We start from the raw sequence: 27606 nt of genomic DNA, 5'->3' as shown, positions 1-27606 counted from the left end.
CAGAGTCACCGGGGAAGCTCGATGTGTCCATTTTACTTCCAGTGAAGTAAAAGTCGGCTACCCTAACATGGAACCTCTCTGACAATATAAAATCATTAGTGTAGCTATATTACTCATCTACAATCGACTGAATACACAATCCTGGCAAATCCGCCCCCCCTCATTTATAACACTGAGTCTCCAAAAAAACTGGTTCCACTTTACGACTCGACTTACGATACAGTTTTCAGGAACCCATTCTGTCATTAAGTTTGAGGGCTTTCTATAGCTTACAGTCAAGAGCAAACCTTGAAGGTGGTCCTAATGACTGAGAACATAAACAATCACTACCTTTGGTCTCCCCAGAAATGCCTGTCTGAAAAACGCCAGAAAACTCAGGGAGACAAAGCTAAAGGTTACATTAAGGAACCAAAAGCAGATCTGTTTTAGATCTGCATACCCAAAACGGGCTGCCTCGTTCAGTATTCCAGTGAGGGAATAAAAAGTTACCGAGTTTAAAAAGTGACTAAATAATAATAAAAGCATAATTTTAATTTTTTTAAAGGTATTTGTTAAGAACTTACTATGTGCCAGACACTGTACTAGAGCACTAGGGTAGATATGAGTTAATCAGATTGGACACAGTCCATGTCATTCATTCATTCTTATTTACTGAGCGCTTACCTTGTGCACAGCACTATACTAAGCGCTTGGGAGAGTACCATACAACAATAAACAATCACATTCCCTGCCCACAATGAACTTACTGTCTAGAGTGGGGGAGACAGACATTAATATAAATAAATAAATTACAGATATGTACATTAGTGCTGTGGGGCTGGGGGGGGGATATCAAAGGGAGCAAGTCAGGACAACACAGAAGGGAGTGGGAGATGAGGAAAAGGGGGGCTTCATCAGGGAAGGCCTCTTGGAGGAGATGTGCCTTATAATAATAATAATGGCATTTATTAAGCGCTTACTATGCGCAAAGCACTGTTCTAAGCGCTGGGGAGGTTACAAGGTGACCAGGCTGTCCCATGTGGGGCTCACAGTCTTAATCCCCATTTTACAGATGAGGTAACCGAGGCACAGAGAAGTTAAGTGACTTGCCCAAAGTCACACAGCTGACAATTGGCAGAGCCGGGATTGAACCCATGATTTCTGACTCCAAAGCCTGTGCTCTTTCCACTGAGCCACGCTGCTTCTCTACTTCAAAGCCTTACTGAAGGCACATCTCCTCCAAGAGGCCTTCCCTGACTAGGCTTTGAAGCAGGGGAGAGTAATTGTCTGTTGGATTTGAGGAGGGAGGGCGTTCCAGGCCAGGGGCAGGATGTGGGCTAGAGGTCGGCGGCGAGATAGACGAGATCAGGGTACAGTGAGGAAGTTAGTATTGAAGGAGTGAAGTGTGCGGGCTGGGTTGTAATAGAGCAGGGAAGTGAGGTAGGAGGGGGCAAGGTGACTGAGTGCTTTAAAACCAATGGTAAGGAGTTTCTGTTTGATGCGGACATGGACGGGCAAACACTGGAGGTTTGGAAACATGTCCTGAACCTTTTTGTAGAAACATGATCCAGGAGGTAGAGTGAAGTATGGACTGGAGTGGGGAGAGACAAGAGGCTGGGAGGTCAGCAAGGAGGCTGATGTAGTAATAAAGGCAGGATACGATGAGTTATCGTATTAACATGATAGCAGTTTGGATGGAGAGGACGTATTTTAGCGAAGTTGTGAAGGTGGGACCGACAGGATTTCGTGATGGATTGAATATGTGGGTCGAATGAGAGAGAGGAGTCAAGGATAAGGCCAAAGTTCCGGGCTTGCGAGACAGGAAGGATGGTGGTGCCGTCTACAGTGATGGGAAAGTCAGTGGGAGGAAGTCATGTCCCACTTGTGGGAGTCACAGCCTTGAGCTCCATTTTACAGATGAAGTAACTGAGAGCTGGAGAAATTAAAGGACTTGCCCAGGGTCACAAAGCAGACAAGTGGAAATGCTAACATTAGAACCCAGGTCTTTCTCACTCCCTGTCCCTGCTCTTTCCACTAGGCCACACTGCTCCCCATTCTCAGTGCATGGAGAGAAAGAATTAATGATTCAACCCTATACAACCATTTCAAATTTCCTATATAAACCCTGAGGTGTCTACTATTAATCCAAGGTGGCCGTTAATCAGAGGGGTTCTTTTTTTAGAAAAGAAGAGACAACACGCTCATTAAAAAAAACAGAGTGGCTATACTTTCCGAGAGAACGGGCTGACGGGCCGTAAGTTTCGAGTCTCAGACAAGATATTAACTGAGGACGATTGGATTTCAAACAAATCATCCCGCCGCCCTGTTCTGGGCTGGCCTATCTTGCTTGAGGAGATTTCGTCTTCCTGCTTGAAAGGATCAGAGGGAGGGCTATTAATCCATCCCTCCTTGGGATGTTCACTGGTCCCTGGGCCAGCAGGATGCTCGCGACTCCATCCAAACTCAAGGGAAACTGTTCCAGCCGGCCACCGGCTTCTTTCAAAAGCAACAGCGACTGTTCTGCCGGGCAGAAACCCCTAGTCTAACTCTTATCCTGACAGGAAAGGCTGTTAAACTTTAAACTTCTCAGTGGGAGGGGTGAAGGGACTCTAAAGTCCTTCTTCCTTTTTTATGCCCCAAGGGAACCATGAACCCCCACCAGTTAATTCAAGAAGCACACTAAAATGGACGGGAATGGATTAGAACAATCTCCGTTCCTTCAACAAAATGAAAGCAAGAACCAGCATAACTCACCCCTTTGTTGTTAATATTTTTCTATTAAAAAAAGAGTTTAAACCCATTGTTGGAAGAAATAAAGGCTCCTTTACCTTTCCTCTACGCCCGTTGCCACCATCTTGGTCTTCCCATTGCCAATCTACCCCTCGCACCACCCTGGCACCGGCGAAGATTCCTCGAGCGGTAATTTTCTTTGATTTTCGACGAGACTCTAAGAGTACCCTTAAAGATAAACATATGCACTTTTCAGCAATAAAAAGTGAACATGATTTCTTCCTAAAAATGGAAAAAGCACAGGATGTCAGAGATATGGTGCTAAGGATCTGCAGGGACTATCATCAATTGCAACCCGGGGAATGACAAACTTGGAACAGGGAGGAGATGAGAAGGAGGGTCAGAGTCCACCATTTTTTTTTCCTTCTAAATAGTAGATAAATTCTCATGGAATTTTCCCACTGGGAATTATTTCTTAGAGATTTTTTCCTGGGGGAGGAGAGTCTGGAGAGAGGAAATGAGAAGAGCGGGGAACTGGTCTGCTAATTCTATTGTACTGTACTATCCCAAGGGCTTAGTACAGTGCTCTGCACATAGTAAGTGCTCAATAAATATGACTGATTGGAGGAGAAAATGACAGGAATGTGAACAAAAACGCTAGCACCACCCAAATCGGGAGTGGCCATTTGTCAGGGATCCAATTTACAAACTCTCCCCAGCTGATGAATAAAATCCATTTATTTATAGCATTTATTGAGCAATTACCATGTTGCACAGGACTGTACAATCCAACAGACTTGGTAGACACATTCCCTGCCCACAACGAGTTTACGGTCTGGATGACTAAACAAGTGTCTTTAGATAATCACGACCTTAACAACGGGCATGATTGGTGCAAAGTAACGGCAGGCTGCTCTGACGTAAATGGAGGTCAATGGGGGTCAGAAGATCACACTCCTTATTCATCATTTAGAAACAGTGTACCCTAGTATGGAGAAGCAGTGTGGCTCAGTGGAAAGAGCCCGGGTTTGGGAGTCAGAGGTCATGGGTTCAAATCCCAGCTCCCCCACTTGTCAGCTGTGTGACTTTGTGCAAGTCACTTAACTTCTCTGTGCCTCAGTTACCTCATCTGTAAAATAAGGATGAAGATTGTGAGCCTCACATGGGACAGCCTGATCACCTGGTATCCCCCCAGCGCTTAGAACAGTGCTTTGCACATAGTAAGCGCTTAATAAATGCTATTATTATTATTATTATTATAGTGGGATGAAGACAGGGCTGGGAGTCAGAAAACTTGGGTTTTAATCCCAGTTCTGTCACTTGCCTGCTGTGTGAGCCTGAGCAGTTCATTTCTCCATGCCTGTTTCCTCATCTGTATATGGGAATTCAATATCTGGTCTCCCTCCCTGCTTATACTGTGAGTTGTGTGTGGGACAGGGACTATGTCTACTCTAACCAAGGAGACTTTTCTATTCCACTGCAAACCATCAAGTCCCAAGTATCACATTTTTACCACAGCAGGGAAAAGGGAAGACTGGACAAACATGGACACACACAGCAAGTGAGCTTCCTAATGGACAATCCCCAGGCTGACTCTGCTGGGAAGGAAAAAAAATCACACTGGTGTGTTGGGAAAGTCAAAACTTTTTCCTGAAAGCAGTCACTCCATGTAAGGTGTCTCAATGGGGAGTTCCCAACAGGAAGCAAACCAAGTCAGGAGACTGCCCGGGCACTCACCTCTCTGCAGGGCCCCCCACCAGAGCACTCACTAGCCACGTAACTCCACTTCCCCATATGGCACATGCAGCCACAAGTTGTACAGCTCTGTCCCTGTGAACACAACTGTCCAAGGGACCGGGGAAGAGGGAGAAAAGCAGGTATGCCAAGAATCCCATGTCTGCCCTGACCAGAGTGCTGCACTGTTCCCCAAGCACCCAAAAGGGCAGGTGGTCCAAGTAGTTTTAGCTTATTCAGAGATTGGCATGCCAAGAAATTTTCATCACAGGTTTTTAAAAGAGGTTGCCCATCTTCAACGACACCCCTAATATGGGTGCCTCTGGGGAGTCTGGGATGCCACACCAGAACGGGGCATGAGCTGGCGAGCCAATCTCTGAATTCCCTCCTACTTAGACTGCGAGCCCCATGTGGGGCCCGATTATCATCTATCTACCCCAGCGCTTCCATTCATTCAGTCATTCAATCGTATTTATTGAGCGCTTATTATGTGCAGAGCACTGTACTAAGAGCTTTGGAAGTACAAGCTGGCAACATATAGAGACGGTCCCTACCCAACAGCAGGCTCACAGTCTAGAAGGGGGAGACAGACAATAAAACAAAACATATTAACAAAATACAATAGTAAATATGTATAAGTAAAACAGAGTCAGATAGATAGATAAACAGATAGGTAAATAGACAGATAAATAGAGTCGGTCAGATAGTCAGATTAGCGATGACTAACTGCGCTTAGTACAATGCTTGACACACAATAAGTGCTGAAAAAAATACCATAATTATTATTATTATCTGATTAACTGGAATATACTCCAGTTCTCAGTACAATGCTTGGTGTATAGTGTGCGCTTAAATACCACAACTATAATTATTCTATCAAATCTTAGTACTCCATCATGCATTTAATGTCCCTTTTACTGGCTTCGCCTCTACAGCTTCTCAACCTGAACAATTCTACGGGCTTTGTCTTCCCCTGCCTCCATCACTACCCAAGAAAGCTCATCTGCTCCCGTGGCATCTTTATATACCCTATGTGTGGAGAGCTCCCAAATCTCTCTTTCCTGCTGCCCATTCCCAGACCCTTCACATTCAGGAGGGCAAACAACAAAGCTTCTTCTTTTCCCCACTTTGAGATTTCTCTGCTACCCAACTTCTCCTTCACCACAGATGACTATCAATCTTTCTTGTCTCGAGTCCAACATCATCCCCATATTCTTTAAGGGAGACTCATTCGAGCTCTACCTGATTCCTATTGAAGATCCTGGAATTCCTATTGGCTGAGGAGGGGGACTTTTCCCATCCTCTCAAATGCTTGGGCTCTGATAAGCCATTTTGTAGGGAAACAGATCTGAGGCTGAGGGAGCACAGCTTGAACTGAATATTCCCTTTCCTTCCCTAGCCTCCTTGATCCGTTTCTAATTTCTAACTGCCCCACTTAGACTGGATTCCGGCAACTAATCAGAAGCACTTAAAGTCTCAATTCTTACTTACGAGGCTGAATTACGGCCAAGTAGTTAAAAGCTGTTGAAGACGGCAATGATAAACCACTTCTGGATTTTTTAACCAGGAAAACTCTAAGGACTAAATGTCCGTAAAGTCATTATGGATTGGAAACGACCCAACTGCATTTGAAGAAGAAGTTAAAGGCTTGCTTGTACAGAGCGTAGGTTCTCTGGTTTTACCTTTCACTGCCTGGGGTGGTGATTCGATAAAAACGATGCCTTAAGTGATGCTTGTCCCCATGGTAACAGACTGTACACAAGTCATAATTGGTGCACTCGGCACATTTCCATCGGATCCCAATGATCGGCTGCTGGCGGCAGGTGTCACACATGGTTCCATCGTGCTTAATGCCTGTGGAAACAAGAACATAGGCCCACGTGTAAAACTCAATCGAATCTTCACTAAGAGTCTTCTGTCATTAGACAAGAGTAAAACACTTTTTAAAAGGCATTTTAATACTTAAATGCAGCTGTTTATATCTGTACATCCAATTATTTGTTCTACACTAAACCTTTTACCTCAGTTACCCCCCCACTGTCCGGACCTCAGCCCCAATGACTTAACTACTTTGATGTCAAAATCAAAACCATTAGGCATAAACTCTTGAAAATCTTCCTTGCATCCTCTCAGCTCCTTCCAACTCCTACATCTACTCACTCATCATTCTCAGCGATCTTTCAAGAGACCGCCCATCTGCTCTCTAAACCTCCTTCTTCCCCCTCTGCCTCCAACCTTCTCACCTTCTAAAAGCACCTGCCTCTGTTGGTGCCTTCCCTTCTAACTTTAAACTGAGCTATAGCTCTCCTGACTAAAAAAAAACCTCCTCTGGACCCAACTTTACCATCCTATCACCCTATTTTCAGACTTTCATCCCTGTCCAAACTCTTCAGACAGATTGGAAACACCTGCTGACTCCACTTCCTCTCTTCAAACTCCCTCCTTGACTAATACTGAGTTTCCGCCCTCTTCACTCCACAGAGGGCTCTCTCTCTCCCTCGACCTGTGACTTCCTCCTTGCCAAATCTAATGAACTTTACTCTGCCGTCACCCTCCTCAACCTCTCATCTGACTCTGCCACTGTGAACCCCTCTTCTCTCAGCAATTTTAACCTTGGTTTCTCTGCCAACTTTTCTCCTGGTCCCCACCTACTTCTCGGCTGATCCTTCTGAATTTTTGTCACCGGCTCTTCCTCCACCTCACGCTTTCTGAGAGAGTCCCCCTAGACTCTGCTGTGGTTCCCCCTCTTTTCAATTTATACTCAGTCCCTTGAGAATCTATCTCATCTGCTCCCTTGGTCTCAACTCCATGGATGACTCCAAAGTCTCCCTCACCAGCCCCACATCTCTCCTCTGCAATTTTGCATTTCCTCCCACCTCCAAGACATCTCTACGCAGATAACCTGCCAGCACCTCAAGCTCAACATGTCCAAATCTGAACTCCAATCTGCTCTCCCTAATTTTCTCATCGCAGCTGACATCTCCTTTGTCCACATCTCTCAAGCCCAAAACCTTGGCACTATCCCTCTCTTTCAATTCCCACATTCAGTCTGTTGTCAAATCCTGTCAGTTCTTCAACAACATTTCCAGAATTTCTCCCTTCCTATACATCCCAATGGTCACCATTATAGTCCAGAAATGCATCCAGATGACACTAATCGCTCTCCTATCATTTACTCTGCTTCACGAATCTTTTTTTTATAAAATAGCGCTCTGCGCACATCTCCCCAATCCTCAGAAACCTTCAAAGGTTGCCCACCCCGCTCCAGATCCAGGAGAAAAGTCTTGCCCACTGGCTGTAGGGCACCCTTTCAGCTCTCTCCCTCCTACTTATTCTCTCTCCACTTCCACTAAGCCTCTATGCTTCATTCCTCTCAAGCCAACCTACTCACTATGCCGTGTTCTCTTCTCTCCTGCTGTCAACCTTCCCATCTGGGTGGAACTCCCACCCTCTTCACATTCTAACTGCCTTCCCCATCTTCAAAGTCCTTCTGTAACAATATCTTCTCTAGGAGGTCTTCCCCGATTCATTTTTCACCAACAGCCACTTTGGCAGTGGGGCATTCACACCAATCTCTTCCCTATTCCCCCAGTCAGTCAGTCAATCATATTTATTGAGCACTTACTGTGTGCAGAGCACTCTACTAAGTCCTTGGGGGAGTACGATACAACAAAAGACACATTCTCTGCCCACAATGAACTTAGAGCCTAGAGGGGGAGACAGACATTAATATAAATAAATTACAGGTATGTACCTAAGTGCTGAGGAGCTGGGAGATGGGGATGAATAAAGGGAGCGAGTCAGGGCAACGCAGAAGGGAGCTGGAGAAAAGGAAAGGAGGGTTTTGTCAGGGAAGGCCTAATGGAGGAGATGGGCCTTCAATAAGACTTTGAAGGGGGCGGAGAGTCATTGTGTATCAGATATAAGGAGGGAGGATGTCAGAGGCAGGACATGGGCTAGAGGTTGGTGATTAGATAGACGAGGCTGAGGTGCAGAGGGGAGGTTAGCATCAGAGAAGTGAAGTATGCAGGCTGGGTCGTAGTAGGAGAGTAATGAGGTGAGGTTGGAGGGGGCAAGGTGATGGACTGTTTTAAAGTCAACGGTGAGGAGTTTTCATTTGATGTGGAGATGGATAAGCAACCACTGGAGTTTCTTGAGGAGTGGGAAAACATGGCCTGAATGTTTCTGTGGAAAAGTGACCGAGGCAGCAGTGAAATATGGGTTGGAGTGGGGAGAGAGCCAGGAAGGAGGGAGGTCAGCAAGGAGGGTGATACAGTAATCAAAGCAGTAATGGATACGTGACTTTGTTCTATTACTTCCACTACCTGTAATTTATTTTCATGCCAATCTCCCTACTACTCTGCCAGATCCTAACGTTGGTGAGGGTGGGGTGAATGTTAAGTATTTAAAGGGTACAGACAGATCCAAGTTCATGGGTGACACAGAAGAGGGAGGGAGTAGAGGTAATAAGGCGTTACTTGGGAGAGGCCTCTTGGAAAAGATGTAATTTTCAATAAGATTCTGGAGGAGAGGAGAGTGGTTCCTTTGAATGTGAAGGTGGAGGGAGTCCCAGGCCAGAGGGAGGACATGAGCAAAGGATTGGCAACAAGATAGAGGTACAACAAGTAGCTTGGTTTAAATCGGGGCAGGGGTGTCAGGTAGGAGGGGGCAAAGTGATTGAGTGCTTTAAAGCGTACAGTAAGGTGTTTGTGTTAGATGCAGGGGTGAATGGCAACCACTGGAGGTTCTTGAAAAACGGGGAAATGTGGACTGAACATTTTTGTAGAAAACTGATCTGGTCAGCAGAACGGAGTATCCCTCCAGGATCAGAAAAGCCACATATCAATGATGGAAAGGCCAGCAGAGTTACATGACTCCAAGCTGGCAAAACACAGAACGCTACAAACCCGGAGGGCAAATGGATGCATGACCGGAAGTGGAAATTAGGTCAGATGGCTAAATGGAAGCATAAAGAAACAACAACTCTAGGAGGGTAAGATTAGGAATGGGAAAGCCAGAGAGGAGATGTAAACTGGCGCAAGACAAAAGTTACTAAAAACTGTGTTTTGTTATACAAGGCTAAAGAGGAGGATCAAGTGAGTGTTCCTTTCCCTGGAATCTTTTTTTCCCCCCACTTTAATCTGTTAAAAAAAGATCACATAGGATCGAGGCAAAAGTCAAACTAGAACGGAGATAGGAACGTCCGTGTTAACTGAAAACACTGGACAAATTTAAAACAGCAGGAATTTGAAGGAAATGGAGGGTACTTCACAATCGATTCACCTTATTTCCGAGAACCCACGGAGAGTAGACATCTCAAAGAACTGGAAAAGGATAAATGTCTTTAAAAAGGGTAAAAGGCCAAACCAGGTTTATAAATCGGATAGCTTAGCTGGAGAGCTCTAAGAATCAATTTGCAGCCACGAAGAAGAGCAGAAGAAAAATCACGAGGGACGGATATTGTTCCAGATCAATTTCATTTCTATCAAACATATGTATTCAGATCCTATTTTGTCCAACACTAATCTAAGCACGGAGGGGAACTATGGGCCAAGCAGAGATGCAATCATTTTGATTCCAGTAACATTCTGGATTCCTTCCCCACGTTGCAGTTTCATCAAGCTAAGGAAGTTGAACTTTCAACATACTACTGTTAGGTGCATACTGGGCTCAAAGGTGACAAGAGAGAAGCAGTATGGCCCAGTGGATAGAGCACAAGCCTGGGATTCAGAAGACCCTGGGTTCAAATCCTGTCTCTGCCACTTGCCTGCTTTGTGATTCAATACCAGTTCCCTTTCCCATCCCCTTCCCACTTAGGCTGTGAGTCCCATGTGGGACAGAGACTGTGTCCAACCTGATTATCTTGTATTGACTCTACTGCTTAGTACAGTGTTTGGCCTTAAATATCACAAGTGTTGTTATTACTGCACCCAGGGACCTGGGTTCTAATCCCAGCTCTACCACTTGTCTGCTGTGTGAATAATAATAATAATAATGATGGCATTTATTAAGCGCTTACTATGTGCAAAGCACTGTTCTAAGCGCTGGGGAGGTTACAAGGTGATCAGGTTGTCCCACGAGGGGCTTACAATCTTAATCCCCATTTTACAGATGAGGTAACTGAGGCACAAGTGAAGTGACTTGCCCACAGTCACACAGCTGACAATTGGCGGAGCCGGGATTCGAACCCATGAACTCTGACTCCAAAGCCCGGGTTCTTTCCATTGAGCCACGCTGCTTCCCCAGCGTGGAAGTGAACTTGAGCAACTCACTTTACTTCTCTGTGCCTCAGTTACCTCATCTGTAAAATGGGGATTAAGAGCCTTAGGTGGGACAGTGAGCCCACGGTTGGGTAGGGACCGTCTCTATACGTTGCCGATTTGTACTTCCCAAGTACTTGATACAGTGCTCTGCACACAGTAAGCGCTCAATAAATACGATTGAATGAATGAATGCCAGGGACTTTGTCCAACCTGATTATCTCTGTTATCTGTCTCCTCCTTCTAGACTGTGAGCCCATTGTTGGGAAGGGACCGTCTCTATATGATGCCGACTTGTACTTCCCAAGCGCTTAGTACAGTGCTCTGCACACAGTAGGCACTCAATAAATACGATCGAATGAATGAATCTCGTATCTACCCCAGCACTTACTACAGTGTCTGGCACTAAGTGCTTAAATACCATTAAAAAAACCTCCTTCATCCAGCAGGAAATATATTGAACATGTAACCACAGAATACTGGGCAGATTAGTGGAGAAAAGGGGGATTTGGATATTCATGGATATAAGGGGTTGCTATTAGGGATGTTAGACTAAACATCCTTAACCACTACTGCAGACATCACGTAAGCACCCTGTGGTCTGGGTCAGAGACAGAATAGTGGGGTAGTAACGGCATATGTTCTCAGTGATCAGTACTCTGTTTTTGATGATGACCTGAATGAAGGAAATCGAACTTGTGGTCCAGATTTTTTTTTACTTTTTTTTCCTGGACTTCCAAATTGGTTGATTAGAAAACTGATCCTGTAATACAGGATATATTCATCAGGGACATGAGCAAAGAACAGCCAGGGAACTGGAGAGCTCACCTCCTTTGGATATTTACGGAGCGCTCACTGCGTGCAGAGCACTGTACTAAATGCTTGGGGAGTGTACAGTTCAACAGAATTAGTAGACATTCCCTGCCCATAATGAGTTTATGGTCTAGAGGATAAGCTATAGATAGATATGGCTATAACATGCACAGGTAGATATAACCTCTAAGCCATATGCACAGAGATATAACCCAATGGAAAAGGAAGTACAAGTCAGCAAAATATAGAGACGGTCCCTTCCCAACAACGGGCTCACAGTCTAGAAGGAGGAGACAGACAACAGAGATAATCAGGTTGGACAAAGTCCCTGGCATTCACTCATTCAATCGTATTTACTGAGCGCTTACTGTGTGCAGAGCACTGTACTAAGAGATTTATCTACACAGCTATCTTTATTAGACTGTGAGCCCCTGAGGGACAGGGATCATGTCTCATTCACAGATGAGAATTCTTCCCCTGTAGACTGTAAACTCCCTGGGGGCAGGGAATGTATCTGTTTATTGCTATATTGTATAGCTACAGGGACCCTCCCTGTCCCAAAAGCTACGGGAATGAAGCAAATGGCAGTCACCACGCAAGCGGGTGGTCTACGCTTCCATTTTCAGAGCAATAAAATCCTACAACACGGATCGTTCCGGCAATTCCCTTCCCAAATACCAGCAACATTTTCAGCGCTGCTTGAAACTTTACGTAATCCCAACCCGCCAGGAGGATCTTTTCAATGTTTTAATTCACAGCACTGTTTGTGAGTCAGCAAAAAATGGCAACTACACCAGATGTTGCCCCCGGGGTGGGGCGGGGGGAGAATAAAAAAAATTGGAAAATTTTTTGCAAAGCCTTTGTTTTTGAACTTCACTCTTGGAAAACACTTCCTCACTACATTCAAAACTAATATATAGTGCCCTTGTCCTCACTTATTCAATCATACTTGAGAGCTTACTGTGTGCACAGCACTGTACTAAGTGCTTGGGAGAGTATCAGACAATAATAAAAAGTCACATTCCCTGCCCACAACGAGTTTACAGTCTACAGATGGGGAGAGAGAAACCAATACAAATAAATAAAATGACACATATGTACATAAGTACTGTGGGGCTGGGAAGGAGGAAGAGCAAAGGAAGCCAGTCAGGGAGATGAAGAAGGGAGTGGGAGATGAGGAAAAGTGGGGCTTAGTCTTGGAAGGCCTTGTGGAGGAAACGTGTCTTCAATAAGGCTTTGAGGGGTGCGGGGGAGAGTCACTGTCCTGCTGGATTTGAGAAGGGAGGGCGTTCCAGGCCAGAGGCAGGACGTGGGCCAGGGGACGGCGGTGAGACAGGCCAGATCGAGGCACAAGGAGAAGATTAGCCCTAGAGAAGTGGTTTTGTCATAGGTTTTATGGCATGAATACTAAAGAGCACCCCCTTTTTTAAGACAGCCATTAAAAAAAACCATGCAGGTTCCCTTCTCGTTGTCACTAGTGTGTAAGAGCATTGTATAGTGTTTTAACATCAATACAAGTATGGAAGGCTGAATTATTCTTCAAAGTTTAACCCACTCCAATCAATGGCATTTAATGAACACTTATTATGCACAGAGCACTGAACTATGCACTTGGGTGAGTACAACAGAACTAGCAGATACTTTGAAATGAAATCGTTCGATGTTCCTGACCTCCTTGGAATCAAGGTAGGGAAACCAATTAGATTCACAGAGGACGCATAGTCCAATGTTGACATTCCCTGTAGAGTCGAAAAGCACCTTAAATCACTTTGCCTTGTCCCGCTAAATCTTTTATCCGCAGTACTAACAAACAGCCGCATTAAGGTAAGCTGCATCTCTGACCTGCCCTCCTCCTCACCCTCCCCAATTTCAGGGCTCATGAACGGTTACCAAACCAATGGGGGTGGCAGGGGAGGGGAAGCTCTTAGGACCTTCCTAAGAGCTAGTTACCATGGAAGTCCCATACGGTGTGGTTGAGCCAGCTCTCCGCTGTCCCCCCAGTACCAGCTGGTTTCAGAGGGCTCCATCCCAATTAAGTAAGTGCAGACCGAACTGAAGCTTCTTTATGGTGGCGAGCACGTGCCCCAAGTCCAAACACAGGTGCCGTTCCCCTAGATGGGACGGGAGCCTTCCTGAAATTCCTCAGAACTGTGGAACAGGTTCTCTTCTGGGCCCCAAGGGAGCCCGTTAGACTTGGCAGCCGTTCGGCCGGGGTTTAACTCGGATTAGGGCCGGAAGGAGGCTCGAAAAAAATGCAGTCTGGGCAGCAGGCGAACAGGAATCCCCAGGGACAAAAGTACACCACCACTCAACAACAGGGGGATTGCCGTTCCCAGGGGTCTCCGATATCTCCAAAGAAACAGAGATGGCCTATACGGCACACATATGAACTGTCGCTATGGACAATCTGGCTTTTCCGTCGGACAAGTCTGTTGGCCCTACGCCAGACACAGAAGTGCTTTCTAAAGGGTCCTCCCTCCCTCTCCAGAACAAGGAAAGTTCAACAAGAGATGCAAACCATCTGCTTCTGCTAATCTGCCACTAAAACCAAACACCAACACCGGGAGATTTCTCTTACCAAAGCAGCTCCCTTTCCCTAGCTGGCTGATAATTATTTATTTATTTATTTATTTTATTTGTACATATCTATTCTACTTATTTTATTTTGTTAGTATGTTTGGTTTTGTTCTCTGTCTCCCCCTTTGAGACTGTGAGCCCACTGCTGGGTAGGGACTGTCTCTATATGTTGCCAATTTGTACTTCCCAAGCGCTCTGCACATAGTAAGCGCTCAATAAATACAATCGATGATGATGATGATGATGATAATTAGCTTTCACAAATTTCATTACCAAATCGGTGAGACTGACTGAGCGCCTACTGAGTCCGATGCACTGCACTAAGCCCTAGGGAGAGTACAATAAGAACAACACACATCTCCTGCCCACAGGAAGCATTCGATCGAATGGAGACCTGATAAAAAGTAGCTATAAATAGTAGTGCAGGAAGAATCAATCAATCAATCATATTTACTGAGCGCTTACTGTGTGCAGAGCACTGTAATAAGCGCTTGGGAAGTACAAGTTGGCAACGTATAGAGATGGTCCCTACCCAACAGTGGGCTCACAGTCTAGAAATAACAATAGAATAACAAGTATAGGACAGGTCTGACTGAATCATTCAGGGGTACTTAATGAGCTCTGTGTGCCAAACGTCAATTACTGCGTGGCTCAGTGGAAAGAGCACGGGTTTTGGAGTCAGAGTTCAAGGGTTCAAATCCCGGCTCTGCCAATTGTCAGCTGTGTGACTTTGGGCAAGTCACTTCACTTCTCTGGGCCTCAGTTACCTCATCTGTAAAATGGGGATGAAGACTGTGAGCCCCCCGTGGGACAACCTGATCACCTTGTAACCTCCCCAGTGCTTAGAACAGTGCTTTGCACATAGTAAGTGCTTAATAAGTGCCATCATCATTATTATTATTACCTGAATATGCAACTAGATACACAGACACCCACACACGTAACTAGTGAGGCTGAGCATAAAAATATGTGGGTGCTTAGGGTGGCTGTGGGGTTGACGTGACTAAGGTATTGGGAATTCGTGGGGAAAGGTTTGGTGCCATGCTTTGCTAAAACCCGCTCTGGCGCTTGCTCTCGCTGTCCTCCATCAGCCAGGGTAATGGAGTCAGCCTCACACCTGGGGAGGAAACGTCTGAAGCACAACCGACGGAGAAATGCCCAAAAGATCCAAAACGAAACCAATAAAATATATCAGACGTCACTACCTACATAGCTTGAGGAGGAAAATCTAAAATAAATTTCTCGCGGCATATTTCCTCTTGATCATGACCCCCTTAGCAAAGCCCACATAAGGGTCACCTCTCTCCCATCCAGCAGCCTTGTTACGCTCTGTGTTACCTCACAAGACTGCAGAGAAGGTGAGGTTGTCACTGGGTTTGATGCACTGTGCATCAAAGGAGCTTGTTTGAGTTCCTGGGCACCTTTTTCCTAATAAAACCACTTAAGGTTTTCAGTCACCATCAGTCGTATTTAATGAGCACTTACTGTGTGCAGAGCACTGTATTCAGAAGTTGTGACAATACAAAGGAGTTGGTAGTCATGATCCCTGTCGGCAAGAAACAATGTCAAGAGGGGAATCAATCATATTTATTGCTAGAGAAGCAGCATGGCTCAGTGGAAAAAGCCTGGGCTTGGGAGTCAGAGGTCGTGGGTTCTAATCCCGGCTCCGCCACTTATCGGCTGTGTGACCTTGGGCAAGTCACTTTAACTTCTCTGGGCTTCAGTTACCTCATCTGTAAAATGGGGATTTGCTGACAAGTGGCAGAGTCGGGACTAGAACCCACGACCTCTGACTCCCAAGCCCAGGCTCTTTCCACTAAGCCACGCTGCTCCTCGAGCTTGGATCAGCATGCTAGCAGTTTGGATGGAGAGGAAAGGGTGGATTCTAGAGATGTTGTGAAGACAGAACGGACAGGATTTCATGACAGATCGGTTGTGTGTGGGTTGAATGAGAGAGATGAGTAGAGGATAGTGCCATGGTTACGGGCTCAGGAGACAGGGAGAATGGTGATGCAGTCTATAGTGATAAGAGAGTCAGGGGGAGGACAGAGTTCTGTTTTGGACAGGTTAAGTCTGCGATGTCAGTGGGACATATAAGTAAAGAGGCGCTGACGGCAGAAGGAAATGCGAGACCATTCATTCAATCATATTTATTGAGCGCTGTGTGCAGAGCACTGTACGAAGTGCTTGGGAAGTACAAGTTACAAGTACGAGACTACAGAGAAGAGGAGAGGTCGGGGCTGGAGAGGCAGAGTTGGGAATCATGTAGGTGAAGACAGTAGCTGGAGCTGTGGGAGCTAATGAGCTAGAAGAACCAAGAGAGGACAAGGAAGCAAACGTTTCCAAGTGAAGGAGCTCCATCCAAACGGTGCTGGAAGCAATGGAGAGGTCAAGAAGATTAGGACGGAATAGAGGTCATTGCTTTGAGCAAGGTGGTCAGTGGGGACCTGAGAGAAGGGTGTTTCCCCGAAGTGAAGGGGTCACAAGCCAGATTGTGGGGGTGGTCAAGGAAATGTAGACAAGTTGCTCAAGGTGTTTGGAGGGGAATGGAAGGAGATGGGGTGATAACTGGAGGGAGCCATAGGGTCACGGGAATACAGAAGCATGCTTGAAAGCACAGGGGAAGGGGTCACTGGAAAGTGAACAAATGAAGACTGCCTTCAGGGAGGGAAGAAGAGAAAGAGTTTGATATGGGATATGGTTTGATATGGGAAGCAGCATGGACTAGTGAAAAAAGCACGAGCCTGGGAATCAGAGAATCTAAATTCTAATCCTGGCTTTGCCACACCTGCTTTGTGACCTTGGGCAAGTCACGTAACTTCTCTGGGGCTTGGTCCCCTCATTTGCAAAATGGAAATGTAATACCTGCTCTCCTTCCTACTTACTCTGAGAGCCCCATGTGGGACCTGATTATCTTGTATCTACCCCAGAACTTACTACAGTGCTTGGTACATAGAAAACACTTTAAAAAATACCACAATTATTATTATTATATGGTGCGAAGGGTTGGGGTCAATGGGTGCAGGGGGAAAGAGCAGAATTTGAGAGGAGGCAGGAGATCACCTTGAGATAAAGATGGGAGAATTAAAGAGGAGGCAGGAGGAGGCAAGGACTAGAGACATACAAGGGAGATTTTAGGGGAGACCACACCTAACAGTTTCAATTTTAATTGATGAATTGTGTGGCTAGACCATTAGGGGCAAGAGATGGAGGGTGGGGTGGGGGAGAGATCTACCCCATCCCTTGGCATGGTGCTTGGCACATAATTAGATCTTAAAAAGCACAATTACTTTTTATCATTATTCTCCTGACAAATGTCATATGCACCTGCTCTCCACCAACACTACTGTTAGGCTTTCAGCCCTTTATCAAGATCGTGCTTCCTAAGGCCAAAGGCCTCCATCTAGCCAAACCCAAAAGCCTTTACTACATTCTGATTCTCTTTGACATTGCCACCCACTCCCTCCTTCATGAAACATTATCAGACCTTGGTTTTACTCATACGGTGCTTGGTAACCTGCTTGTTCTCCAATTTGACTGCTTCTTTTCAGTTTTGCTCGCTGACTCCTCTTCTGATACTTATTTTTTTACCATGGGCCCACCATAAGGCTGTTCTGAGTCTCCTCACTATTTCCTATCAACACCCTCAAGAAGCTCACGTGGCTTCACCTACCACTTCTCTGCAGCTGACTCCCCCCACGTCTCGTCTGGCCTCCGGGACATCTCCACTTGGATGTTCTGTCAGCCCCTCAAATTTAGCATGTCTAAAATATTACTTTTCGTGTTTCAACCCCTCACTGAACACACTTCCCCTAACTTTACCAGTTTAATCGATAACACCATTATCCTCTGTCATCATCAACTCAATCACTGGTATTTATTGAGCACTTATTGTGTGCAGAGCAATGAACTCAGTGTCTGGGGGAGTACAATACTACAGAGGTGGCAGATGTGTTGCCTGCCCACAAGGAGCTTTAGGTCCAGAGGGGGAGACCGACATGAAAATAAATTACGGATATGATATGCTGTGGGGCTGAGGGTGGGGTGAATTTAGCCAATCATATGTATTGAGCATTTACTGTGTGCAGAGCACTGTACTAACTGCTTGGAAGAGTATTCTATAACAATCCCTGCCCACAACGAGTTTACAGTCTAGAAGGATGTACTATCAAGTGTTTAAGGGGTACAAACACAAGTGCAAGAGTGACTCAGATGGGAGAGGGCATAGGGGAAACGAGGATCTACTTGGGGAAGGCCTCTTGAAGGACATGTGTTTTTAATACGGCTCTGAAGGTGGGGGAGAGTGGTGGCCTGTCAGATACGAAGGGGGAAAAGAGTTCCAGGCCAGATGCAGGATGTGCGTGACAGGTTGGGGGCAAGATACACAAGTTTGTGGTACAGTGGTTGGTGTTAGACGACTGAAGTGCATGGGCTGGATTGTAGTAGGAGAGAAGCAAGGCGAGGTAAGAAGGGGCAAGGTGATTTAGTGCTTTAAAGACAACAGTAAGGAGCTTCTGTGTGATGTGGAGGTGGATGGGCAACCAGTGGAAGTTCTGGAGGAATGAGAAAAACATGGACTGACCTGTTTTCTGGAAAATGATCCTGGCAGTAGAATTCAATCTTCTACTAAATCCTGGCTGTTCTTCCATCAGTTATATTTATCAAGTGCTTACTGTGTGCCACACAACGCCCAGATCCACCTCTTCCTCTCCATCCAAAATGTTTCCACGCTAGTATGAGCTCTGGTCTTGCCATGGCTAGACTATCGCTTTATCTTCCTCACTGGTCTCCTAGAATCCAGAATCTCCCCACTCCAAACTAGAGTTGATACTGTTGCTTGAAACATCACTCAAACCCACATCTCTATACTCAACTTTCCACTGGTTTTCCAGATCCCACCACATCAAAAAAAACCCTCAAGAGTGCCTTCAAGGCTCTCTATTCCCTCACCCCACATTACGTACCTGCTCTCTTTAATCACTACTCTCCCAGGTGCTCTTTCTGTCTCTCCTATTTAGACTGTAAACCCATGTGGGACAGGGACTGTGATCGACCTGACTGTCCGGTCTGTACCCTGGTTCTCCGGACGGTGCTTGGCTCGTAGTAAGCAATTAAATACCACAGTTACCATCACTTCCAAAAATCACCTTTTAATCATATCCTCTCCAACCTCCTGACTCCATCCCCTTGCTCTAAATGGGTAAACGGTTTGAATGCCTTCCACCCCCGAATCACAAATTTCCTCATCTTTAAAGCCCTCTTGAAATCCCACTCCCACAACAGGCCTTCTCCAATTCATTTTCATCACTCCAAGCTGTATCAATCCAACAACCAGTTCTAACACGTATGCACTTGTTTATAGCCACTCTCAATTATGTATAGCACTCAAATGACCACTAAATTCTTTACTGCATTAATATTTTTACGTCTGTCTGCCCCTTTAGAGAATGGGACCCTTCAGTACTTCCCGAGAACTTCAGTACAAAGCACCATTCCCAAGGGCCCTCAGTTTACACTATTGTTATACGTTGCCAACTTGTACTTCCCAAGCACTTAGTACAGTGCTCTGCACACAGTAAGCGCTCAATAAATACGATTGAATGAATGAATCCCTATTACCAATCACCCACCCAACCCAGTATTCATTCATGCATTCAATCGTATTTATCGAGCACTTACTGTGTGTAGAGCACTGTACTAAGCACTTGGAAAGTACAATTCGGCAACAGAGACAATCCCTACCCAACAACGGGCTCACAGTCTAGAAGGGGGAAACAGACAACAAAACAAGTAGACAGGCGTCAACAGCATCAAAATAGATATAGAATTACAGATAGATACACATCATGCATAAAATAAATAGAATAATATGTACAAATATACGCAAGTGCTGTGGGGTGGGGAAGGGGGTAAGGCAGAGGGATGGAGTAGGGATGATGGGGAGGGGAGGAGGAGCAGAGAAAAAGGGGGGCTCAGTCTGGGAAGCCCTCCTGGGGGAGGTGAGCTCTCAGTAGGGCTTTGAAGGGGGGAAGGGAGCTAGTTTGGCGGATGTGAGGAGGGAAGTCATTCCAGGCCCGGGGTAGGATGTGGGCCAGGGGTCGATGGTGGGCCAGGGGTCGATGGCGGGACAGGCAAGAACGAGGCACAGTGAGGAGGTTAGCGGTAGAGAAGTGGAGTGTGCAGGCTGGGCTGTAGAAGGGGAGAAGGGAGGTGAGGTAGGAGGGGGCAGGGTGACAGAGAGCTTTGAAGCCAAAAGTGAGGAGTTTCTGCTTCTGACACTGACAACAGAACTACAGAAGAGTGTAATGTCTGCCTGAATTTATACAAAACTTATTTGATCCTGATGTTTTCTGATCGCCCAACTTCCTGTGGCAAAAAAAACTACGTGTTTACAACCTGCTAGGTAAAGTGGGAATTTTTTAATTATTATTGTTGTTTTGCTTTTTGTTAACTCCCCTTCTGGCTTCACTGGGCACCCATTTATGATTTTATTGACTTCAATCACAACCCCCGTCAGCCTACGCCTTTCCAGACCATACGCTTTAGCGTGGCTCAGTGGAAAGAGCACGAGCTATGGAGTCAGAGGTCATGGGTTCAAATCCCAGCTCCGCCAATTGTCAGCTGTGTGACTTTGGGCAAGTCACTTCACTTCTCTGTGCCTCAGTTACCTCATCTGTAAAATGGGGATTAAGACTGTGAGCCTCCCGTGGGACAAACCTGATCACCTTGTAACCTCCCCAGTGCTTAGAACAGTGCTTTGCACACAGTAAGCGCTTAATAAATGCCATCTTCGTCATCACTTCAGCCTGACCTAGTCACCAATCCCCAATCATCTTGGCCTGTCCTTTTCTGCATCTTCTCCAGCTCACGAACCTCTGAAGAAGCAGTGTCCACAACTACACTCAGTATTCCATGGATCTCTATAATGAGCTATGTCTTTTTTTTATCTTGCAGACTAAAATTATCCCACAAACTAAGTTACAAGATCCTAAATCCGTCGTCACATTACAAACAATGCAAATACTGCACTTCCTGTAGTTGACAACATTGTTTATTGGGAAGCTGGAGCAAAAATGAACACGGGGCCCAGACATTAAGAACAGCAAACCCATCAGGACTACAAGGATGAGATAAAGTGTGTGTACGGCCCAGTCTGGACCTGTCAGCCGGGCGTCGGCTTTTTCAATCACTTGCCACACATAGGCAACTGCTGTCCTTCAGTTTGAAGAAGACTCGGCCGATGGTGTAACTGCAGCCGTGAGAGAATGAGACAAAAATCTCTTGCTCACCACGGTCTTGAAAATACAGTACAGCAGCTTTTCTGGCCCCTTGCCATTCGGATGAGCTCGGCAATTAGGAGGGGGAGATGTCCCACTATCAGCAGGTAATAATAATAATAATGGTATTTGTTAAGTGCTTACTATGTGCAAAGCACTGTTCTAAGCACTGGGGGGATACAAGGTGATCAGGTTGTCCCACGTGGGGCTCACGGTCTTAATCCCCATTTTACAGATGAGGGAACTGAGCACAGAGAAGTTAAGTGACTTCTCTGTGCCTCACACATCTGACAAAGTCACACATCTGACAATTGGCGGAACCGGCATTTGAACCCATGACGTCTGACTCCAAAGCTCAGGCTCTTTCCACTGAGCCACGCTGCTTCTCTAGGGGCTCATGTTGCTTTTGCAGGAGTAGTGATGGTTTGCTCTGAGCCTCCCATACTCCCGTGCCTACAGCCTGTAGGGTGGATCAATTCCGTTGGTGGTTATAGAACAGATCACCCCTGACAACAGCAGACATCAATGTGCCTTCAACCATTTGCTAAAAGCCACATGATTCTCAAGAGTGGCTTGGTCGGGGTGGGAAGAAGGGAGGGACAGTCCACTTTCTTGGGAATACCGGAGGAATAGCAGAAATATCAAGGAACTCAACCAAGAACAGAGCAGCGACAACAAAACAAACTTGGCATAACTAGATGGACTGTAGAAGGAGTATCAGAGAAGTTACGCAGACCTCTCCAAAGCAAGATACACCCGATTAGGTCTGTCTCCAAAAGCCTTCCTTCATCAGACTGACCTGATCAACTTGGGCATCGGTGATCATTATAGAAAATTATACGCCGCATGAGGTTTACATCAATCGCACCACCATATGAGGAGACCTGATTTCCACATTAATCTACATCTGTGACTGAATCTACGGAGAACCTGTTGCTGGGAGCTAGATGTCGAAATAAAGTTACGTCTATTTGCTCAAACACAGAATAGACATTTGAATGATTCAAAAGCAACTCTGCTCCAAAATTCCTGTGGACTAGTTGAACACCTTACAAGAACATACTTCCGATCAATTATCAATCGTTTGGTAGCAAACCAGCACGACCTAGTGGAAAGAGCATGGGGCTGGGAGTTGGAGAGCCTGGGTTCTACATTCTACCCCTTGGCAGCTGTACGCCCTTGGGCCTTTCACTTCTCTGTGCCTCGTTTGCCTCATCTGCAAGATGGGAATTCGATACTTGTTCTCCCTCTCCCTCGACTGTGAATCCCCCAGAGGACACAGACTGTGCCCAATCTGTTTATTCTGTATCTACCCCAACTTTTTAGTATAGTCCTTGGAACACAGATGCTTACATATGCCACTATTATTATTCCGAACATTTTGTCAAACTTTAAGCAATTGAATACATAGACTGTGAGCCACTGGGGGAGTGGTGGAAAGTAACGGACTGGATCATCTTAGGGAGCAATGTGGCTTAACGAAAAGACCGGAGGCCTGGGAGTCAGAGGACCTGGGTTCCAATCTCGCCTCCATGACCTGCCTGCTGTGTGACTCTGAGGCACAGAGAAGTGATTTATCCAGTTTCCTCATCAGCAAAATGGGGATTCAATCCCCATTCTACCTCCTGCTTAGACCGTGAGCCCAATATGCGACAGGGGCCGTGCCCAACGTGACCGCTTTGTATCTATCCCAGCGCTTGGAACAGTGTTTGACACATAGTGAGTACCTAAATGCCACAGTGATTATTATCTCATTCACTCCAGCACTTGGTAAAAATTAAGGGCTGAAAAAATACCTTTATAAAAACCCATCTGTTAAAGCTGACTGGTCTTAAACCCAATGCATGAAACTTTCATTTGCATAAGCCTTGAAACAAGCTCAAAACCGAAGGAAGCACTGAAATTGTTGCGAGTCTCTTTCTGTGGTCACGAATGAATCCATTAGCGTTCACACGGACCATGTGGTGGTGATGGGGTGATATTCCCAACCCCACGCTTGCTTGGGTCCTGACGGACAATGCCGGGGGTTTGACAAAAGACAAGTTGAATGCTAAACCCCAGATCAGTTCGTGCTTTCTTTACCTTGTGTTCCCGGGCATCCCTAGGGGAATTAACGGATTAAAGGATTGAGGCATAGGCCATCTTTCGCTCCTTTCCAAAGGTGGCACAGGCCCACTCGCCCCTTGGCACCGGTGGGGAGGGCAGTAGCCGGGTGGCAGGACCCTGGAGGTCCCCCGTGGCCCGGGCAAGGGAGGGCTACTCTCAAGACAGGTTACAGGGACCTGGAGTTCAGGGCAGGGGGGCTGCCCTCGGGTCCTGGGGGTCCAGGGCCTGGGACTCAGGCAGAGGGGATTCATTCATTCAGTCATATTTATTGAGCGCTTACTGTGGGCAGAGCACTGTACTAAACGCTTGGGAGAGTACAAATCGGCAACACGAAGAGACGATCCCTACCCAACAACGGGCTCACAGTCTAGAAGGGGTAGAAAGACAACAAAACAAGTAGATAGGTGTCAATGCCATCAGAATAGTTAAATAGAATTACAGCTATATACACATCATTAATAAAATAGAGTAATAATAATAATAATAACGGCATTTATTAAGCGCTTACTATGTGCAAAGCACTGTTCTAAGTGCTGGGGAGGTTACAAGGTGATCAGGTTGTCCCACAGGGGGCTCACAGTCTTCATCCCCATTTGACAGATGAGGGAACTGAGGCCCAGAGCAGTTAAGTGACTTGCCCAAAGTCACACAGCTGACAATTGATGGAGCCGGGATTTGAGCCCATGACCTCTGACTCCAAAGCCCAGGCTCTTTCCATTGAGCCACACGTAATCAATAATACGCAATAAATATGTACAAATATATACAAGTGTTGTGGGGAGGGGAACGGAGTGGGGGTGATGGGGAGGGGAGAAGAGAGCAAGGGGGGGGCTCAGTCTGGCCTCCGAAGGCCTACAAATAGAGTAAATGATACTCTATTTTATTTATGATGTGTATATAACTATAATTCTATTTATTCTTGACGGTATTGACACCTGTCTACTTGTTTTGTTGTCTGTCTCCCCCTTCTAGACTGTGAGCCCGTTGCTGGGTAGGGGACCGTCTCTCTTGTAGACTGTGAGCCTGTTGTGGGCAGGGAGGGTCTCTCTTTGTTGCTGAATTGCCGTTCCCAAGCGGCTAGTCCAGTGGTCTGCATACAGTAAGCACTCAATAAATACGACTGAATGAATGAAGTGCTCAATAAATATGACTGAATGAATGAAGCAAGCGCTCAATAAATACAATGGAATGAATGAATGACACCTGTTCCATGTTTTGCCATCTGTCTCCCCCTTTGTAGACTGTGAGCCCGTTGTGGGCAGGGAGGGTGTCTCTTTGTGGCTGAATTGTCCTCCCGAGCGCTTAGTCCAGTGGTCTGCACACAGTAAGCACTCAATAAATACAACAGAATGCATGAATGATGCCTGTTCCATGTTTTGCCGTCTGTCTCCCCTCTTGTAGACTGTAAAGCCTGTTGTGGGCAGGGAGAGTCTCTGTGGCTCAATTGCCGTTCCCAAGCGGCTAGTCATCAACAATCATCATCAATCGTATTTATTGAGCGCTTACTGTGTGCAGAGCACTGTACTAAGCGCTTGGGAAGTACAAATTGGCAATATATAGAGACAGTCCCTACCCAACAGTGGGCTCGCAGTCTAAAAGGGGGAGACAGAGAACAAAACCAAACATACTAACAAAATAAAATAAATAGAATGCATATGTACAAGTAAAATAAATAAATAAATACAGTGATAAATATGTACAAACATATATACAGGTGCTGTAGGGAAGGGAAGGCGGTAAGATGGGGGGATGGAGAGGGGGACGAGGGGGAGAGGAAGGAAGGGGCTCAGTCTGGGAAGGCGATCTGCACACAGTAAGCGCTCAATAAATACGACTGACTGAGTGAATGAAGGACCGTCTGTAGGGAGGGCGTTCCTCCGGGCTAGGGGTTGTCAACCAATCAATCAATCGTATTTATTGGGCGTTTACTGTGTGCAGAGCACTGGACTAAGCGCTTGGGAAGTCCAAGTTGGCAACATCTAGAGACGGTCCTTACCCAACAGTGGGCTCGCAGTCTAAAAGGGGGAGACGGAGAACAAAACCAAACATACTAACGGAAGAAAATAAATGGAATAGATATGTACAAGTAAAATAAATAGAGTAATAAATATGTACAAACATATATACATATATACAGGTGCTGTGGGGAAGGGAAGGAGGTAAGATGGGGAGATGGAGAGGGGGACGAGGGGGAGAGGAAGGAAGGGGCTCAGTCTGGGAAGGCGGTCTGCACACAGTAAGCGCTCAATAAATACGACTGAGTGAATGAAGGACCGTCTGTAGGGAGGGCGTTCCTCCGGGCCAGGGGTTGTCAATCAATCAATCATATTTACTGAGCGCTTACTGTGCGCAGAGCACTGGACTAAGCGCTTGGGAAGTCCAAGTTGGCAACATCTAGGGAAGGCCCCTACCCAACAGTGGGCTCGCAGTCTAGAAGGGGGAGACGGAGAACAAAACCAAACACACTAACAGAATAAAATAAATGGAATAATAATAATAACGTTGGCACTTGTTAAGCGCTTACTATGTGCAAAGCACTGTTCTAAGCGCTGGGGGGGGAATACAAAGTGATCCGGTTGTTCCATGTCCCTCCCCCTCGTCCCCCTCTCCATCCCCCCATCTTACCTCCCTCCCTTCCCCACAGCACCTGTATATATGTATATATGTTTGTACACATTTATTACTCTATTTATTCATTTATTTTACTTGTACATATCTATTCTATTTATTTTATTTTGTTAGTATGTTCGGTTTTGTTCTCTGTCTCCCCCTTTTAGACTGCGAGCCCGCTGTTGGGTAGGGACTGTCTCTATAGGTTGCCAATTTGTACTTCCCAAGCGCTTAGTCCAGGGCTCTGCACACAGTAAGCGCTCAATAAATACGATGATGATGATGATGATGATGATGGGGAAGTCTTAATACCCACAGTCTTGATACTCACAGTCTTAATACCCATTTTACAGATGAGGTAACTGAGGCTCAGAGAAGTTAAGGGAATAGATGTGTACAAGTAAATAAAGATGTAGAAACATATATACATATGTACATAAACGCAGGTCTATATCGTCATTACCGGTGGGCGCGCTGTCCAGGATGCGGAGGTCGTAGGCCCCGGAGCAGCGGTAGTTGGCGGCGGTGCCGTTGTCCCAGACGACCACCACCTCCTCGGGGCTCTCGAAGCTGCGCACGGTGCCCCCATGGCCCTCGCCGCCGTCCTGCTTGCCCCACTTCCAGTCGGGGCCCCGCACCACCCGGGCCCCGACCCCCTCCACCATCACACGGTTATTCCGCGACCCGCTCATCGGGCCCTCGGGAGCGGGGGCACCGGCACCGGGCGAAGGCGGCGGCGGCTGAGGCGGCTGAGGCGGCTGAGGCGACGACGGCGACCCCCCGCCTCCCCTCCCCGCCGCTCCTCAGGGCCCCGGCGGCTCCGCATCCGGGCACTGACGCCCGCCACGCACGGGCTGAAAGCCGCTCCTCCGGACCCGCGCCGGCTGCGCATGCGCGGGGAAGGGGGCGGTGGCGCTTCCCATTGGCTGACGGCCGCCGGAGAGGGCGGGACGGCCACGCCCACCTCTGTGGCGGCGGCGCTTCCCATTGGCTGACGGCCGTCGGAGAAGGGAGAGGGAGGGGGAGAGAGAGAGAGAGAGAGAGAGAGTGTAGGCCTCGCCCACCGCTGACGCGAAGGCGCTTCCTATTGGCTGACGGCCGCCGGAGAGGGGACGGCCCCGCCCACCGCTGTGGCGGCGGCGCTTCCCATTGGCTGACGGCCGTCGGAGAAGGGAGAGGGAGGGGGAGAGAGAGAGAGAGAGAGAGAGAGAGTGTAGGCCTCGCCCACCGCTGACGCGAAGGCGCTTCCTATTGGCTGACGGCCGCCGGAGAGGGGACGGCCCCGCCCACCGCTGTGGCGGCGGCGCTTCCCATTGGCTGACGGCCGTGAGAGAGAGAGAGAGAGAGAGAGAGAGAGAGAGAGAGAGCCGGCCCCGCCCACCGCTGACGCGAAGGCGCTTCCCATTGGCTGACGGCCGTCGGGGGGTGGGGAGGGAGGGAGGGAGAGAGAGAGAGGAGAGAGAGCCGGCCCCGCCCACCAATGAGGCGGCGGCGCTTCCTATTGGCTGACGGCCGCCGAG

At 47.0% G+C, this 27606-nt stretch overlaps 1 protein-coding gene across 2 annotated transcripts in view; it reads right to left on the bottom strand.

Moving 5' to 3' along the window:
* MIB1 (MIB E3 ubiquitin protein ligase 1) overlaps positions 1-26778 on the bottom strand; it is a 119446-nt gene extending 92668 nt beyond the window's left edge. For both annotated transcript variants that reach the window (XM_038766575.1, XM_038766576.1), the window contains exons 1-3: positions 26550-26778; positions 6126-6297; positions 2808-2937 (exon numbers count right to left, since the gene is read on the bottom strand). In XM_038766575.1, coding sequence (XP_038622503.1) covers positions 2808-2937; positions 6126-6297; positions 26550-26778 — 531 coding nt within the window. The remainder of the gene's footprint in view (positions 1-2807; positions 2938-6125; positions 6298-26549) is intronic.
* Between the last annotated feature and the right edge of the window lie 828 nt (positions 26779-27606).

This window comes from Tachyglossus aculeatus, chromosome 25, assembly GCF_015852505.1.
Source record: "Tachyglossus aculeatus isolate mTacAcu1 chromosome 25, mTacAcu1.pri, whole genome shotgun sequence".
Taxonomy (NCBI): Eukaryota; Metazoa; Chordata; class Mammalia; order Monotremata; family Tachyglossidae; genus Tachyglossus; species Tachyglossus aculeatus.
Note: the sequence above shows the minus strand (reverse complement) of the source record. Positions and strands in the feature narration are given on the sequence as shown.